We start from the raw sequence: 19,437 nt of genomic DNA on the forward strand, positions 1-19,437 counted from the left end.
TGTATATTTGCAATGAACAATCCAAAAATGAAATTAAGAAAACAATTTCACTCACAATAGCATCAAAAGATTGAAATACTTAGTAGTACATTTAACAAAAGAAGTCTAAAATGTATGCTCTGAAAACTACAAAAATCTTATTGAAAGAAATTAAAGAGGATCTAAATAAATGGAAAACATACCACGTCCATGGATTGGAAAACTTGACATTGCGAGCATAGCAATGTACCCTAAACTGACCTACAGATTAAACACAATCCTTTTTGAATCTCAGCTGACTTCTTTGTAGAAACTGACAAGCTGGTTTTAAAATTCGTATAGAATTGCAAGGGGCCCAGTATAGCCAAAACAATCCTGAAAAAGAAAAGTAGGAGGACACACACTTCTTGATTTCAAAAATTTGTTACAAAGCAATGGTAATCAAACAGTGTGTTACTGGCCCAAGGATAGACATTTAGATCAACGGAATAGAATTGACAGACTATTCATAAATCCATACATTGATGATCAACTGATTTTCAATGAAAGTGGGAAAACCATTTAATGGGGATAAAAAGGTTTTTTCATCAAAGGGGGCTGAGACAACTAGATAATCACATGCAAAACAATGAAGTTGGACACCTGCCACACATTATATACAAAAGTTAACCCAAAGTCAATTAAAGACCTAAATGTAAGAGCTAAAATTGTAAAACTCTTAGAAGAAAACATAGGGGTAAATCTCATGACGTTGGATTTGGCAAAGGAGTCTTAGATGTCAAACCAAAAACACAAGCAACAAAACTAAAAAAGATTAAAAGAGGCTGTATCAAAATTAAAAAGTTATGTGCTTCAAAGGCCTGCATCAAGAAAGCGAAAAAACGACCCACAGACTCGGAGGAAATATTTTCAAATTACATATCTGAGAATTGACTGCTATCTAGAATGTATAAGGAACTCTCACAACTCAATAACATAAAGATAAATAACCCAATTAAAAAATGGGCAAAGTATGTGAACTGAAATTTCTCCAAAGAAAACATACAAATGGTCAATAAGCACATGAAAAGATGCTCAACATCATAAGTCATCAGGGAAAATGCAAATCAAAACGACAATGTGACACCACTTCACACCCAGTGGGATGGCTATAATCAAAACAAGTCAGATAACAATGCGGGTGAGGATGTGGAGAAGTTGGAACCCCCATACTCTGCTGTGGGAACGTAAAGTAGTGCAACCACTTTGGAAAACAGTCTGGCAGTTCCCCAAATGATTAAGCCTAGATTTACCATATGACCCAGCAATTCTACTTCTAGGTACATATCCAGGATAAATGAAAATAGATGTCTATGCAAAAACTTGTACATAAATTTTCATAGAAGCATTATTTATAACAGCCCAAAGGTGGAAGTAATCCAAATGTTCAATGGATGAGTGGATACACAAAATACGGTATATCCATACAATGAAATATTATTGGGCCATAAAAAGGAATGAAGTACTGGTACACGCTACAACATGGATGAACCTTGAAAACAGTACGCACAGTGAAAGAAGCCAGTCGTAAAGGACCTGATGTTATATGTTCCATTCATAGGAAAGTCTGGAACAGGGAAATCTATAGAGACGGAAAGCAATTAGTGGTTGCTTAGGGCTGGGGAGGGGGATGGCAGACGATAGCTAAAGGGTACAGGGGTTCTTACTGAAGTGACGAACATGTCTGAAAACTGACTGCGGTGATGGTTACACACGTCTGTGACTACAGTAAAAACCGTTGAGTTGTACCACTTTAAATGAAAGAATCCTGTGGCATGGAAATTATATCTCTATAAAACTGTTCATAAAAGATTTTCAGGTTGGAATGACACTGTCAGAGCCGAGCTAGTGGAAGACTCTGGAGGCAGTGGCTATGATGGATTTAAGGAGAGGCTAACGGAGGCTAGAAGACCAGGGAGGAGCTGGTTTATGGAGGCTGCAGATGATGATCAGGGGAGGCAGACTGGGGTACAGAAGGGAGAGAGAATCAACTTCTGGAAAGAATCGCCTGCTGGCTGGCTCCAACTTCTTTCCTTCTATTCTTTTTTGAACCCATTTCAATCAATTGCAAAGACTCATCATACTCCCGGGTTTATAGCACACTCTCATTTGGCCGGTGCTTGGCACTCTTACTATTTGTTCTATTTTTTAATAATCTAATAAGGATCTGTGGTCTCACTATCCAACTCGAAAACTAGAATTCTGGCAATAACTTATCATCGTTCATTGCTTCGCTTTGGATTTAGTTTTATCTCATCTATACCTATTTTTTAAAAATATGTTTTCTTTTAGATTCTTTTAGTAATTTTTTTTAACATCATAAAAAGTGTACCACGCAGCATGTGTGTACCACCCACTGTGTGATGGCTCATTAGGGACGTGGAATTTAGACTCGATGCTACAGGGCTCTGCATCACCTGCATCGTTGCATGGCCTGCAGTTCATTCATTTAGGGTCCGCCTGTTGCAAATACGCCACAGTTTATTCACGCGGGCTCCTGTTGGTGGGAGTCAGGTTATTTCCAGGTTTTTAAAAATTGCAAAAATTTATATTCTCTGAGACTACTTTACTCGAAATCTTCTTGTAAATTATATTTGATTGTTTGTTGCCAGGATATTGAAACGAAACTCATTTGTGTATATTATATCCAGCCATCTCGCTAAATACTGTTATTATTTATAATAATTTGTAGGTTCTGTGATGATTTCCATGTAAACAGTCATGATATCTGCAAATAATGACAGTGATCTCCAATTGTTAAGTCTTTATTTTTTTGGGAGGGTCTTACTGTATAAGCTCAGTTCTCTCATACCACGTTGAATGGAAATGGTGAGAGTGGATATCCTTGTCTAGTTCAGTTTTCAAAAAGGGACTTCTTCTAGCGTTTCTCCATTTAAGATGACGCTTACTGGTTTTTGTTTTTTTAATATTTACATGTTATCAGACAATGGAAGTTCTCTTACAGTTTTAATTTATTAACAGTCGTGTTATGTTGAATTTTTCAAACTGCTCTTACTGTGTCTATTAAAGTATCATTTTTGCCCTTTAATATACTGTGATTAATTATATTTATATATTTATAGATTTTCTCATATTATTTTGTATGCCGGAAATAAACTCAAGTTGGTCATGGTATAATATGGACCGTGGGACTTTTACGTGGCTGAGCGCAATGCTCCTGTACGTTTTTGTCTTTGTGGGTTTAAGCTGTGGGGTTGTACTGGTTTTGTAGGATAAATCTGGGTATAGTCTTCTCTTTTCTACCTTCTTAAAAAGTTTTATTGAATGGGACAATACATTCTTTAAGTTTTTGGTGGAACTAGTCAAATCCTTTGGACCTGCTGTTTTCTTTATGGGAATATTTTAAAGTATTCCTTTAAATGCTGTCACAATTATTGGAATATTCAGGCTTTTGGTTTGTTCTCCAAAATTATAATTTCTAAGAAATCTTGTATTTTGTTTAGGTTTTCAAAATGGGTAATATCTAGTTTTGATAGTATTTTATTATAAGCTGTTTACCTTCTGCTTTATCTGTTACATTCTGTCTGTCAAACATAATATTATTAGTTGTAACTTTCCCTTTTTGTTCTTTACAGCCATTCTAGGTGTTTGCCTATTTTGTTAGATTTTTTCAAAGAAAAGATAGGCAGAATCAATTGCTAAAAATCAAGACATATTTTATTACATGATCATATTTCTTGGGTTAAGCTGGCCAGTTTTGAAGCTTCAGATCTTCTAAATCTTTGCTGATCCTTTTCCTTCTGTTTAACTACCAATAATGCCAGAGGGTCATTATATTAATTTTCAAATAAATAACTTAAAGACATAACACACAGGAGAAGTAATAAAAAATAAGAGCAGAAAGCAATGACAGAAAAAATGTACGACATTTTATTAGGTGCCCACATGTTTAGAATGGCCAAATCCTCCTGGTTCATTTACCCTCCTGTTGTCTTGTAGAGACTTTTTCTGTCTCTAATACAACATCGTCTTAAACTCTACCTTGTCTGATATTAATAGCTACTCTACCTTTGTTTTGAATAGATTTTGTCTATGTCTTTCCATCCCTTTATTTTCAATCCTTGTCAGTTGTAATAAAATTTATCTTGAGTTTTGGCAATTGAAACTGCCTATCTTTATTTTAACTGCCACATTTTACCATCTGTTTAAATCAGGGTTTCTCAATCTCGGCGTCATTGACATTTTGGGTGGGATAATTCTTTGTGGTGGGGGCCGGCCTGTGCATCGTAGGAAGTTTAGCAGCCTCCCTGGCCTCCACCGCTAGATGCCACTAACACGCTCCATTGTGACACCAAAAATGTCTCCGGAAATTGCCAGATGTCCTTGGGTGGGGAAGAATCGTCACCACACCCTTGTCAATGTCTGTGATTGTTATTTTTCAGGTGTGTCGATGTGTTAGTCAAACTCAGGTAAGCGGTTGCTGTAGCATCTGTGTGGCCTTGACCCAGTGAGGGGCGAGCCCTTGGTCACTCATTTCTGTGTGTCTGGGGGATGATGGTTGGTAATACAAGGTGTTTGGGGATGAGCCTGGGAGGGCAGAGGAGTTGTGAGTGTCTAGCTGGGCAGCTGAGGGTGGAGTGACCGGGGAGAGGAGAGCCAGGTGGTGCAACTTCACGTGTTTACTGTATAGGATAGCACTTAGAAGGAAAGGACCAAAAGGTGTGGATGGGCAGAGGTTGGGGGTTAAGGAGAGTGAGGACAAGAAAGGGCACGTGATTCAGTGCTTCCAGGAAGGCAAGTCCAGTGGGCTTACAGAGCCGCATCCCGTGTGCAGCTCACAGCTCAAAGCGGCTGCACAGGGCCTGGCAGGCTTCTGTCCAGGCTTCCCAGACACTGGCTTGTCGCTGAGGCACCCCATAGCTGGCTCCGAGAACCCCATGGCCCGTTGGCTCCTGCTTCCGCCATGAACTTGCTCTGCTGGCCCGCTCCCTCCCTCTGCCCTCGGGACTTGGCAGGCACCCCAACCCCCAGGAGTTGCCCTCTTTTCCCTGGTTCCCCATGTGATCTCCTGACGGCCATCCCCCACACCTCAGAGCCCTGAACACTCACAGGGCTCACTGCTCAGCACGCAACTCTGTGACGAGGGGCCCATCTTAGATGTTTTATTAACGCGCCAGTTAGGGCTCTAAACAGGTGATTCCTTGACATACAGTTTATCCTTCGAGGCCTGGAAGTCACAGGCTCAGAACTTTGCCTGAAGTGGCTCTGTGACAAAGGGTAATTGTCCCAAGGCAGCAGAGAGGGGACTGAGCCCCCAGAACGGACCCCTGCTCCCTGAGCATCTCCTGGGGTCTCTCTCCTATTCCAAACAGAGGTGGAGCGAGAGGGTCTCAGGCCGGGAAGTGGCACTGAATCCTCCTGCACGTGTTTCACGCCTGGCCCCCTCGGACACGAAGCCTTCCCTGAGTGGTGACGGATAGGACAACGGGGGACAAAACCTAAAGGAAAAGAGGGCCAGTCACGAGGTGCGTCTGCTGATCTGCTCCCACCTGCCCGCTCCTGTGATGGGACCGGGGTCAACACCTGAACTCCTGGACCTCAAGGCTCACAGCAGACATGACCCAGCGCATCCATGGGGCCAGTGGAGGCCTCCGGGCTGTCTCCTCGGGTTCTCTTGCGGGAGGTGGAAGCAGGCAAAGGCGTTGGTTTACGAAGCGTTCTAGTGCCCCTGGAACAGCCCACCCCCTCCGGATGATTTCATTAGTAACCCGCAATGCAGAGCCAGTCACTAACAAGGGGTGAGGGACTTCTTTATGGTAAAAACTTTATTTACTATTTATAAATACATTGCAAGACGAACTTTTCAAAAATACTTTTTTTCTTCAAAAACTTAAAAAAATAAAGAAAAGCTAATAGGTAGGCAGAATGTCTCGAGACCCCTTTGTGTTCTCCAGGAGGGCTGTGCGCAGTGTGTGTCCACCCCGGAGGCCGGCGGTGGTGCGGGCCCCCTCAGCACCCACGCCGCCAAGCTCGAGGGCTGGCCTTGGGGCACTGGCCCTGCGCAGGCTCTTTCCTCGGTCATGGCCGTAGTTATGTTCTCTAGCATCGCTAACATCTCATCTAGGATTATCTAGTGTAGGTCCTAGCATATCTGGACTATGACGTATACAATGTTAACAGGTCATGAAGAACGTGTTTTCTCTGCATATATGTGTGAGTTAGAAAGAAAAGCAGGATGCGTCCCAGTGCAGCAAGCACGGGCATTCTGTGCGCTTCCAGGGTCCTCCCTGGGCTCCCCAACAAGCCATTCCTTTTTCTTGGCTAGATAAAATTAGGATGTTATGTTTACATTGTGCCAAGGAGGACAGAGGCGAGAGATGAAAATAAATCTCCTTCACCTTTAAGGAGCTAACCTTCAAAAATCAACTTGGTCTTGAATTGTTGAATGGAAAACACTATTCTCTATGGTCATCGAAGAATCGTGCTATTATTCGTGATGCCTCTGAAAACAAGGGACTGACTCTTGCTGCCCCGCCGCCCCCCTGCCCTGCGGGGCCACCAGGAAAGGCTGTGTGTTCAGGGAGCTGCTGACAATGAGGGTCAGAAATACCCGCCTTTAGAGGTTCCCAGAGTTCCCCAGAACATCCTTGGTCATGGTTTTTTACAAATAAGACTCTATCTTATTCTCTCCACTAGTTCCCAAGCAATGCAGGTCACTTGAAGATAAGAAACGTCTTGGTAGAGGAACCCAGGCCCTTGCTTCAAAGACGTAAGCTCCAGGTGGTGCGTGAGGATATCCAGACACCAGAGTGCAGGGGTCCCGTCCCCGACCAGCCTGCGCTCATTTCAGAGACGGGGGAAGAAGTGTTCATCGACAGAAGCAACACAGTCACTGCGGCATGAAGCAGAGGCGGAGTTCCAGGACAGTGTGAGGTCCCGCCGCACTGCGCTGCAGTTTACAAGGATTTTTATAGGAAGCAACGGGAAAAACCACACCGCGTTTCACTGATGACTGGAAAGTAGAAAGATGCTCAAGTTCACCATTAGAAGAACCCTAGGCATTTCAAACAGCTCTTTCTAAACTTTGGTTTAAAAAAAAAAATCAGATCACCACAAAAAGAAATATAAATCGAGGCTGTAGCCAGCTGCTGATCATGTCGTAGGCAGTCTTTTGTGCAAAATAAGGCGTATTTCAGCTCCACATGAACTAAAACAAAAAGGAAAAGAAACATATTGAAATAACAGCCCTCCAAACTGAAAGAGCTCAAGTCCTTCCCAGGATGATCAGGTTGACGCCGGGGTGCTTGGCGCTGGGGGACCCCCTAGACTCTGTGACAAAGCGAAGAACACTGTCAGGGGCTCGCAGGGTTCGCTGTCACAAAGAGTCACCCTGAAATTAGAATGATTTTTTTCCAACTTGCAAGGAAACAAAACTTATCACTAAAAATGAAAATTTCTTCTGTTTACTTAAATTTGTCTTGAGAAGATGAAAGGAAATACACATTTCTTCTTCTTTTCCCCAATAGAGCTCTGATATATTAAAAGAAAAAAATATCGAATATGATAGCATTCTTCAAGATAACGGTTTAAAATGTCATTTTTTGTATTAGATTTAAATAAACTTTATTACAATTATATTAATCAAAGACTATCAGAATAGCCCTAATACATTATATGGGAAAAAAATAGCCACATCCTTTAGAAACACGTTTCTTTGGATTAAAAGTTTACCTGTGAAGGTAAATGAACCATCAAAGTTTAACTGTGAAAACCTCATATTATGTGTGTATGAATGTTTACACGTTCTAAGTTGTTTCAAATGAAAGGAAGCATCTTTGAGACCACCTGGCCACAGACCCACTTCCCTGCGTTGTTCAGCTAGGTGGGGGCCTCCCTGCCCCTTCCTGAGGGTTCTGTCCTGTGTGTCTGTCCTAGGGGCTGGCTGCAGCCCTGGGTCCCCAGCCCCGGGCAGGCACAGGCCTGCAGCCCCTGCCTCCCACCCCAGCCCTCCTGGGAGGCCCAGTCCCAGCTTACGTGGCTGCGGGTCGGTCTACTTGCTCTCCATGCTGTAGCACTGCACGTCGCCTTTGCCCCTGGCGTCGTAGCCCGGGAGGGGCTGCCCGTACTTGTCCACGCACCAGCAGAAGCCCCGCTTCCGGCCTTTGGAAGGACGGCACTGCGGGCAGAGCACATGGAGTGAGGGGGAGCCCCGGGGAGGCTCCCACCATGGGGCTCCTGATGACGAGGGCAGGTGCCCAGGACCCAGGGTGGCCCCAAGCATGGCCTCTGCTCTGCTGAGAAGGCCCCAGGAGAGGCCAGGCAGGGCCCTGTGTGCACGACGTGGTGGCGTGCTGCCTGTGCAGGTGGACTCTCCAGAAAAGCAGCAGGCGGTACAGTTTTGTGTCCCCGGGGTCTCGGGTAGACGCTGGACTGTCGTCCCCGCAGGCCTATATGCTGAATGAGGGAATGTGAACGCCCCTCCCGCCTGCCCATGTCACGTCTGTGTCTTTCAGAGCACACCCCAGGCTGCACATCTGGACCCTCCCAGTAGAGTCTGCGGAACAAGTGACTGAAAGAACCACAGGGACAGAAGACCTGACTGGAACGAAGGACTGTTGCATAGTGACTGGCGGAAGACAGGCGTGATAAAGAGGCCAACGACCAGTGGCCCCTGAGGAGGACGGGGCCTCTGACCAAGGATGTGACCACAAACACTCTGGGGGCGGCCACGCCATCCTAGGGCCAATCCTGCAGGGGCTGTGGGACCCGTCCAGTCGGAAGGCCGAATGAAAAGCTGCCCTGACATATCGTGACCCAAGGAGGCGCATCTGTGGCAGCTCAGAACAACTACACCACCAGTGGGTTTGATCCCTTGCAGCTCGTCACTGTCTGGAAGGCCTGGGTGAGAAAGGGACCAACATGGGACCTCAGGGTGAACTGTCTGTCTGAAGACCTCACATCAGGCTTCTTGGAAATTCTCTACAATCGTTCAAAACGTCAGTCCACGAGGCAGTGCCAATGAAAGTGTCAACATGTCGGAGTCCCTTTATGGTTAATAGAGGGCCCGGGTGGCATCGCACTGCGCGGCGGGTCAGGAGGAAGAAGCACCAGGCTTCAGGGTTTTAGAGCGAGCGGCCCTGGGTCAGCCTCGGGTGCTGTCGTGGGCCGGGAGCTGGGGCTGTGGCCAGCACTGGGGGTTGGCAAAGTCGGCTTTTCCTCTGCGTGGGGGACAGAGGGAGAGAAAGGAGCACTGCGCGAGGACGCTGCTCACCTGCTTTTTCTTGTAGAAGCCCTTCTTGTCGCAGTTGGGGATGTGGATGCCCCTGGGGCTGAGCATGTTCAGGAACTTGAGGTGGTTCAGCGTGTCCTCCATTTCCCGGCGGCAGGGTCCCTGGGGAGGAGGCCGGCTTACTCGGGAACTCACTCTGCCTCATAAAATCCCGGACACCCAGGGAGCCCTCTCGAGTGGGACCTGCAAGGTGCTCCCCAAATACCTTTAGCCTCAAATATCTTTTGCCGAGTTAGTTGTCGACATTCCTAGAAGGATGCCAACCACGGCTCGTGTCACTCTCATGAAATCCCCAGAGCAAGGCACAGAGCTGGGGACAGAGTCCCCAGAGGCCAGGACATGCAGAAGCCGAGGGAACAAAATGAAGCGGCTTCATGAGCACATTTCTCTGAACCTCAGAAGCCTGGAGAGCACATGACGCGCTTTTATGGATGTTATTTCTCTTGACCCTCAGGAGACCTCCGAGATCGGGAAGGGTCACATCCTTTACGTAAGGAGGGGCTCGAGGCTGCCCACAGCATCCACTGGACCACCTGGATTTACCGATGGCGCTTTCGAATAAAGAGTGACTGTGGCGCCCCCTCCACCCCGCTTCCCTCATCCACAGGAGGAAAAGCTCTCACGTATTCTGTCTCGCGCTTGGACTCGGAGGAGAAGTTCTGGGTGTCTGTGCTCTGAGACTCGTAGTCGACCTTGTAGCGCTGGCTGTCCTTGGCATGGCCTTTCTTGATGACGTCCATCTTGGTGTGGATCGTGTGGAATTTGGGGTCCGGCATGCGGTGTGTGCTGGGCACGGCCTGGTTGTCCACACTCCCTGCGCTGTGGTCCTCCTCCGACTCACTGCTGTTTCCTTGAAAAGCACAAGGGACACAAAGACTGTTATGGATATTTAATGACATTCTTCTTAAAATCTTACTACTGCGACCAAGTCACATCTAAGCAGAAACGTTATTCAACAATTCCAAATATGTTACAAAAAAACCTTGATAAAGTGTTGTTCCGTAATACTAGTAGAAGAAGCCACCTTTTAAGAATGAAACCTGACATGTGCTTTCAGGAAGCAGGGTGCCGCTGAAGGAAATGCATTTCACCTCTCAGCTTTCGAGTGCCTCTCATCCTCCACCAGCAGGGGGCAGACTCGAGCCAAGGAAGGCTCCGTGGGGGATTCAGAAACGCGCAGGGCTGCTGCAATGCGGTCTCCCAAGTGTGCGACTTGGTGGACAGGCACCTTCCCCGCGCCACCCGGTCCTGCTGGGGGATGATGGCAGCAGTCTGGGCGTCAACAAGCCCTGCAGGGGTTCTGACGCTCACTCAAGTTTAACCAGAGCTGGCCTAAAGTGCTAGCAGGCAAAAGGCTCCGAGGGATCTCTGTCGGCTCAGATGGGGAAACTGAATTCCTCTCCACAAAGCGCCTTTGCTGCATGTCCCCAGACTCATGCAGGCATGTCTGGTGGTGTTTTATAGGTCCCGCCGTTCTATCTCAAACACTCACTGCCCATGCAGGGTCTGGGACACCCAGGAGAGCTGCACAGACCCTGCACATCCTGGGGCACTTTCCCAGGTGAGTCCTTCCTCCCCTGTCTACACAGGGGCAAACGGGACTCCGACAGCACCACAGCTCCACTCAAGGCTGGCACCCCTTCGTGCCAAAGAGCTTTCAGTCCTTGCAAAGGAGGCGCCTCCTGCAGATCTCCCGGGGGAATCAACCTGCTGATGAAGACAGACTTGACATTGATGTTGGGATGTCCACAGTGTCACTGGGAGGTCAAGTGTACTGACTACATGGGTGGCTGATGCATAGCTAGAATGCTCTCTCTGTTCCTCTTCCAGGATGAAATTGGGGCGGCTACAGGAGAAGGGCCAGTGGGAACCCCTTCCTCTTGCCTGGCTCTGCACAGCCAGGTAACTGTGAAATGATCATTTCACTCGACAAGCCACGCCCTGACGCCTCCCTCCCCGGAGGGGCTCTTTTGCCATCTGGTCCTGAATCTACTACGCCTGGGATGCCAAGTGCCCCGCTCCAACTGAACCCTCCAGGGAACACGCCTGTCACAGTGGCAGCCCGCCCGCCTGCTGGGAAGCTCGCCAAGGCCTCTGGCTCTAGGCTCTGAGGAGCAAATGCCTAGCTCTGGGAGGGCTCCCGGCGGGTTGAGTGCTGCAGAAAGACACACTGCTTCTGCTGCAGACGCTCCGCTCTCTCCTGGAGGCACAGGACAGGTGCACTGGGAGAGTCTGGGGAGGCCCCTCTCCTCTCTGGGTCTCGATTTCCTCACCGGGGAAACAGTCCCATAGCGAAAAGGAGCTGCAAAGTTCTCAAGGGGTCCAGCGTCTGGGGAAGCACAAATTCCTCTAGCCCAGAGCCTGCTGGAGTAAGTTCTTAATTGGTAGAATTTGGTTTCAATTTCCTTTCATCTTACTGTTTTTTTTTTTTTTTTTTTCCTTTTTCAGGGAAGCACTGGGGCAAAGGAGATGCTAAGAGTACGTAAATAAACATATTTGCATTTCTTTCCTAAGAACTCTGAGTAATTTCTTAAACTTCCTTGGTTTGTTTCTAATGCCTGCTGACTTAGGCATGAAGAGAAACCCTTTCCATTTAAGCAACAGATCACTTTAACTTTTGACTGTCGTTTAAATTCACATACCCCTCCCCGCCAAGTGGATTTTAGAAGTCACTTAGATCTTTCTATAATCTTATAATAAACCACATTAACCTACACTATGGAGCTACTCTGGTAGTAATCATAATGCACATTATAGTCTAACTAAAAGAGACAATGTTTATAAGCACTTCAAAGATCACTTTTCGAATGTCCAAAAAAGGCATTAGAACAACAAAGTACACACACAGCAAACAACATAGCTTTGCCCTGAGACACAAATGCATCTAAGGATTTTAAGTCTGTCTGTTAGCATAAAACAGTGTATGTTTTAGGCAATTGGAATTTTGCCTTTCCACCAATTCTGGAATGGTGTTTCTCTGGGATAAATGGAGCCGTCCCTGCCTAGCAAGGAAACAGCCCCAACGGGAGTGGAAACCTGCAGGTGTGGACATTATAAGGGGACTTTCCTCTGCTAGCCCTAGGCGGGGGCTTGCCCACTGCTCTGCTCAGCTGGTGCCTGGAGGGGGGCGGAATTCTCCCAGCCTTCAGCTATGTGGGAACTTCACTCATAACTAAGTGAGGCTGCCTAAGCCTGTCCGAAATTTAGAGGAACAGCTGCCAACAGAATTTAGACTTGTTTTCTAAGGGGACAACGTGATGTCCTTCACAGAGCCGCAGGCCTGGTTGTGGTCCAGACAGTGGAGCAACTCTGCCAAATATTAGGTTTTCTACTCTTCGGGGCTCCTGTGAACTGGACCTCATTCCTTCCACTTCAGATTGACACGGCATACAGTCTTGGAGTTTATTCCAATTCTCTGCTGACACTGAAATCTATGCGTCCACACTCCCCGCAACCCCGCACCTGTGGGCTACACAGGCACCAGGGCGGGTGGTGCACAAGGAGGACGACGCAGGAGTGGCAAAGACGGTTCAGCCTCCAGCATCCTCCCTGCCTCCGGAGGACCTTGGTGAGTCACTTCCTTCTGAACGTCAGGTTGTCCCACTGTAAAAGATACCATTACTGGATTCCCACCTTGCTGGTTTTGCACACCCCGGGATGTGACACTGCTTTGAAAACCCTAAGTCTGTGCAAATGTTAGTATTTTTAAAGACAGGTACAATTTCCTAAAACGTGCCTGCCCAGCTTCCCTGGTCGCCTCCCTGAGCCCCCGGCCCCCACAGCGTCCTTGGCACGAACACGCTCGCTCCTAGATCGTGGGAAACCGAAGCCGCGTCCCAAGGTTGGGCCGCACAGTCCACGCCCACGTTCCCGCGCTGCGCGGGCGCACAAGGCGGAGAATCTCTGTCCTGGATCTTTCCATTGGCCGCCAACCATGGTATCACACCCCTCCCTCCCCAGGAAATCTTCGACCCATTTTCACCGAAAGCGCTTTGCAATTTACAAGCATTCTGCACTGAGGGAATGGAGCCAATACAGCGCCGCCTGCGGAGGGGCCCTCCGGCGAGCGCCCTTGCCTCGCAGGGCCTCAGTTTCCCCACGTAAAACCCTTGCGGCGGGGAGAGCAGCAGAGTCTCCGCAGCGGCACCGTCCCATCCCCGGCCTTGGCTAAAGGCCTGTGGGTCTGGGGTGCTGCGGCGGCGCACCTGGCGCGGGCGGCTCACCTGGCGCGGACGGTGCGGGAAGCAAGTAGGCGCGCAGGCGGCTGGCGGCGCTGGCGTTGGCGCAGAGCCCGCGGCCGTCCAGCAGCGCCTGCAGCGGGCGCGGCTCGCCGGGTGGCGGCTGGCAGCGGAGGCCGGCGCCGCAGCGCTCGGTGTAGACGCCGCACGGCTCGCCCTCGCGCAGCGCGCACGTCAGGCAGCAGCCGCAGCCCGGCTCGCGCACCAGCTCGGCACACGCGGACGCAGCGGGCGGTGGCGGGCACTGGGCCAGCGCACGCGCGTCGCACGGCTCGCAGCGCACCACGGGGCCCGCGCCCGCCACGCCCGCGCCGGCTCGCGCCGCCGGCGGCCCGCGGAGCAGCGCCAGCGCTGTCAGCGCCGCTGCCCAGAGCGCGGGGCGCGCCCGCTGCATGGCGCCCGCCGCGGGGGCCTGCTGCTCGGCCGGCCGGGGCGCGCGGGGACGGGGCGACAGCGCGCGGCGCGAGGCTGCGGGAGCAGGGTAGGCAGCGGCCAATCCTCAGTGCCGCGCTGTCGCGCTCGCATCTGGCCGGCCCGGGCGCGCCGGCTGCTATATAGAAGCCGGGGTGGCCGAGGACACGCCCCGGAACGGCACGCCAGGGTGGAGGGGTGGCGGGGGCGGGCCAGAGCCGACCAGGCTCCGGGGGCCCTCGCCTCGCCCTGTGCAGCCGGGACGAATGCGGGGACGCGCAGCGCGCGGCAAGTCGGGCACCTGCTTCCCCCACACATGCCTGGTGCTCCCGCCACCCCGCCGTCCCCGGCGCCTCTGGCTACCCTAGCCCCTTGGCCACCGTGGAGTCTCCGCGCCCCAGGCTACCTCAGCGCCCCCGACCACCCTGGTGCTTACGCCCTTCTCCCTCTGCGCGCAAGGGTGAGGTCGCCCCGCGGCAAGCCGGTGTAGGGAAAACTGGCATGCGCCGCTCCTCATCCGTGTGTACTTTACAAAGCTTTCCAAAATTTCAGTCCTCGAGTCGGGGAAGTCGTGGGACATTTCTGAATGAGAATACCCGATTCGCGCCGGGGTCTTGGGGAGCCAAGGCACTCGGGGTTTTATCTGCGCCCGCCAGGCCGCTCGCACCCCCCACCGCGGGCCCTATGAAAGCGCATCCGCAGGTGCGCACTCGGCCTTCGCCCTTTTCAGGTTCACTTCTCAAAGCTGCGGAGGCTCACGTTTGCTGTTTCACTTCAAGTCCTAGTTGGCAAAGTGGGCCGGCCCCGAGTGGGTCCTTAGAACGGCTTGTCAAAGATTTGACGTCACGACTGTTCTTGTTCTTAAGTATTCTCCCTGATATCGTTTTCAAATAGAGTTTATATGCATAACGAAACAACAATAAAAACAATAAAGGAGGCACCGCTGAAGCGTAATTAATAGCCGAATAGACCCTCAACATTGGTAATTTTCACGCTCAGTTTCTCAGGCCGCCTTGCATCCCTGTACCAGGTTCTCTCTGGTGCGTTGAAGTGGAGACTGGGATTCTCGCTCATCTGTGCGATCTAAACACTTTGCTCTAGGGTGCAAGTCAGAGGGAGCAATTTCGCCCTTGAGGTCGCGGTGAGCCGGGCTGGCCTGCTCCGTGCGAGTCCTTTCAACGGGGTCTGTGCGCCCCTTTCCTAGGCGACCAACAGAGGACGCCAGTGGTCCAGGATTGAACGGAGAATTACGCTTCCCAAGGCTCTTTTAGGAAGAGCTTGTGGATCAGCAGAGGGAACCCGTCAGACCACCGTGGGAGGGGACTTTCCTGGACGTTGTTGAAAATGGATTCTTGCCCTAGGAGGTGGATAGGTGTCTTGGAGGAGCCTTTCTCAGTTTGCGGTAGAAACAGCGAATCAGGACACCCTTGCGTTTGCCCCTCAGACCACTACCCTGGCCAGCCCACTACGCAGCTGCGGGTGAAGCTGACATCCATTCACTGTCTCTCTCCTCTCTGTGTGTATGCACATATGTATGCATGTGGATGCGTGTATATATCCTCCTTTTAGAATGGGAAGACCAATTTCCTCATAACAAATAAGTAATAAATAAAATAAAATATAGTGATAACCGAAGCTCTGCAAAGGAGAAGAGATCAAAGACAAACCGAGGGGGCCTGCGCAGCCCCGCACGTCCCTGTTGGCTCCCCGAGTCCAGCGCTCAGCTGTGGGAGACCCGCCCTGGTCACCCTAAAGTACGCCACAGCGTCCTTGATGTCCCTTCTCCTTCTCCTTCCTCGTAGCTGTATGTTCTCTGCGTTGACAGCCAAGAACAGGGTCTCCGATTTCACTGAAAAATTAAAGGAAACAGAGCAAATCCCTCAGGGTTACATTTGTTCCTGAAATAACCACGGAGACTTGACTGAAATTAGAGCCGGATTTTGTTTCAAAATTCTTGAGGTCGCACGTCCGCCTTTGTCTAGTACAGTGTTATACACGGGGCTGGGCTGGTCATCGTGGCACTTTTTAACCCCGTTATCTTCTGAGCAGCGGGCAGGAGAAGCCCAGGGAGAATGTCTAAGGCCGATCCCTAGGTGCTCCTCCGTTTCAGACAGCCATGCGAGCCCCCACAGCTGGAGCAAAGGCTCCTGTTCCGCGCGGAGTCCCTAGGGGGCGCCCAAGCGCCAGGATGTCCCTGAACAAGCCGGAGACCGCGGAACAACGAACGTTACGTTGTAACTCTCCATGGATATTCCATAGCGACGTTTTATATAGGCTGTTATCGCGCTTCTCGTGAAATCTCGCAGCAGCGAAGTGAATCTGCAGCAGTGACGTGGGGGGAATTGTGTTTCAATATTTAGTCATTCGTATTTGACAAAACTGAAGGAGCCCCTCCCCCACACCCCACCATGTAATTGTTGCAGAGAGCACTTGCATAGGATAAAACTTAATTTTGTGGCATGCTAGTTAATTTTTTTCAGACTTTCGATTAATCTGCCGTTTGTGGATTTTGACATAAACTGGAGTGGTTAGTGGGAAAGATGTTTTTCCCCCTGTTGAAGGTACTTGGCTTACGATTGCTTAATAATTGTAAAGTAGTATTCAACTGCTGGAATGACAGACAGGAGACGGAATCTATCCCTTTTCACTAACAAACTCAGTTGGCTTGATTATGATTCATGGTTGCTGGGGTCAGCCTGGTTATCTTAACCAGGTGACATAAGCCACTCATTTCTTTGAGCCCATTGCTGCAGCTGACAGGCACCGTGTCTCCCTATGACCTCGGCCTCTTTGCTTCTCTTAGGCTTTACCTGGACCCACCACCTAGGGTCTCTCTCCTTGCCCCGAGCAGCAAGCGCTCTCTTCCATGTCCTCAGAAGTATGGGTGTCAGGTTTACCTCCCACAGTAGACTCTGAACAGAGAGGTCCAAACTCCTAGGGGCATGTGATGCTGGGGACCTCATTTCAGGGCTTGGTGGCACTTTGCCCAAAGCCTCAGCGTTTCCTGCTAGGGGAGGTATGCATGAGGACAGGGAACCTAATTTCCCCTTCATCTGATCGCCTGCTTGGTAAACCTCCTAGTTATGTATTTTGGGTTTAGGAGTGCATTAAGACATTACTGCTGATGAGAATGCTAGCAATGACGGTAACCCACAAATGACACCATTAGCATTTATCTGTCCGTTTAGTCCACCAACTGAGCATCTCCATGTGCTCAGTCTCTTCAGTCAGCCTGTGAGGCCCTGTGGCCAGCCTCCCAGACAGCAGTGGGCAGTGCGACCAGGGGGAAAACCGAGGGGTTTACTGAGTGTTTGTGACCCAGGGGAGGGGGCAGCAGACCCTGCCTATGTGGTCAGAAGAAGCTTCAGAGAGGTGGTGGCATTTCAGCTGAGTCTTCAGGGACATGGAAGAGTCCAGCTGAGGGAGGAAGGCGGAGGAAGGATTGTTGCTCCATGTGCCTGGAGGGGTGGGGGTCCTTGGGAGGGATGGCATGGGCATTGGCACATGTCCTTTGGGAAGGTGGAATTCTGAGATTTGGAAGAAAAGAGAAGGAAACGTGGAAGAAGGGAATTGGGAAGGTGGCACTGGTGGCATTGGAGCTGGGGACTTCAGAGTTAGGGCTGCCCTATTTAGTCTGAGAATTTGGAGATGGATGAAGGGCTTCCAGAGAAAAGGCTTGGGCATGTTCTGAACAGAAGGCAAGCCCTCCTGCCCTGCTCTCTGGAGGCAGACAGGTTTCTGTTCCACACAATGGTGCCCTGTCTGTGGCCTTTTCTCTCACTGTAGCATTGCTTTTCTCATGGGCACTCACACCATGCCTGCATAGTCAGTAATTTACAGGACGAGGGCTGTTTCTCTGTCCTAGTCATTCACAACAGGGCCAATTCCCGTGTCTGTCTCAGATCCAGCTTTTGTTCAAGGCCGGAATTTCAGGAACAATAAGAGAGATCAGAGCCTTGATGGCAAGGGACCTGAGTGTATGCCCACCTGCTTGCTGGCTTCTCCTCTTCTGAATCTTGATTTCAGGACCAGGCAGGGCCACTGGTAATGTCTCACCTTTCATCGGCATCGATGGACACTCTTTCCTGGATGTGGGAAGTCACGGTTCACCCCGGTGTTCACAGAGCCACCTGAACAAACCTTAAATGAGAGGTTTTATTCTGAAATGGATTCCAGCACACAGCCCAGACTCCTCCCAGGGGCCTGTCTCCTCAGTTCAAAGGTGAGCGTGGTGACAGTGGATGCTCCCTTTGCAGATGGTATGTAGTCTTTAAACTGGCCATGAGAGTAAGAGGGTCTTTCCCTGGCAAAAAGGGAACAAGGAAGTTTTGGGGGCATTTTTCATGTAGCTGGTTTGCTCCTGGCACAATGTCAACCTGCTCCCTACCCCAACGGCAGCTATGGTGCCACTTCTTTCTCGTTGTCCAGCTTTGCAAGGCCAGGTGGGAAGGGAAAGATGCGCACCAGCTCTCCCCTCACGGGTGGAAGGGTCCTGCGGGAGCTGTTGTATCTCCTGTTCACTGGACACAGGTAATCCAATCCCTCTTTTGCCCTGTGCTGGATTTCCTGGGGCACAATCCACAGACTCCTCCCTCCTTATATATCTACCTCTATCTCTCTACAGATCAATCAATATAAATGGGTAGATTTTTTTTCTTTTTTACTGAGGAATAATTGACATACAATTGACTACACAGATTTGAATATACAATTGGACAAGTTTTGACATTTGTCTTCTAAGGGTTTTATAACTTAGTTTTTACATTTAGGCCTACGGTCCATTTTGAGTTAATTTTCAAATATGGTGTGAGGTATAGACTGAAGTTATGTGGAATCCTATTTCTAGCACCATTTTCCAAAAAGACTGTCCTTCTCCATTGATTGCTTTCATCCCTTTGTTGGGAATTAGTTGGCTATACATGTGTGGGTGTTTCTGGGTTCTCTATTCTTCTTTGAGTTGATCATATTTAGATGAGATTTTTGGATCTAGAGTAAATTCTGGGATGGAGGCTATTGAGATGAGGTGAATGTATTTTGTATTTGGGACAGATGTCAGCTTTTGAGGCCAGAGGGCGAACCGTAGTGGATTGAATAATGTCACCCAGAATTCACGTACACATGGAACCTCAGAATGTGAACTTATTTCTAAATGAGTCTTTGCAGAAGTAATTAGTTGAGTTAAGAGGAGGTCGTATAGGACTATAGGGGGCGCTAAATCCAATGACTGGTGTGTGTATTAAGAGGAGGGAGATAGAGACACACACAGAGGGGAGAAGGCCACGTGAAGGGAGAGGCGGCAATTGGAGTGATGTAGCTATAAGCCCAGGAACGCTGGGGATCGCCCGCACCACCGGAAGCTGGGAGAGGCAAGGAAGGGTTCTACCGAGAGTCTCAGGGAGCGCAGCCCTGCCACACCTTCTTTTCAGACTGCTGGCCTCCAGAACTGGGAGAGAATACTTTTCTGTCATTTTACGCCACCCAATTTGTGGTCACTTGTTACCTAGCCTAAAGAAATGAATA

At 49.6% G+C, this 19,437-nt stretch overlaps 1 protein-coding gene across 1 annotated transcript; it reads right to left on the bottom strand.

The window, feature by feature from the left end:
* Positions 1-5,786: 5,786 nt before the first annotated feature.
* IGFBP3 (insulin like growth factor binding protein 3) lies at positions 5,787-14,031 on the bottom strand. Its single transcript, XM_008519309.2, has 5 exons — positions 13,492-14,031; positions 9,892-10,118; positions 9,251-9,370; positions 8,014-8,155; positions 5,787-7,186 (listed from the first exon to the last, which is right to left on the bottom strand). The coding sequence occupies exons 1-4, from the start codon at positions 13,898-13,900 to the stop codon at positions 8,030-8,032; spliced, it is 882 nt and encodes a 293-aa protein (XP_008517531.2). The 5' UTR covers positions 13,901-14,031; the 3' UTR covers positions 5,787-7,186; positions 8,014-8,029.
* Positions 14,032-19,437: the final 5,406 nt, after the last annotated feature.

The sequence above is a fragment of the Equus przewalskii genome, chromosome 4 (genome assembly GCF_037783145.1).
Source record: "Equus przewalskii isolate Varuska chromosome 4, EquPr2, whole genome shotgun sequence".
NCBI classification, from domain to species: domain Eukaryota; kingdom Metazoa; phylum Chordata; class Mammalia; order Perissodactyla; family Equidae; genus Equus; species Equus przewalskii.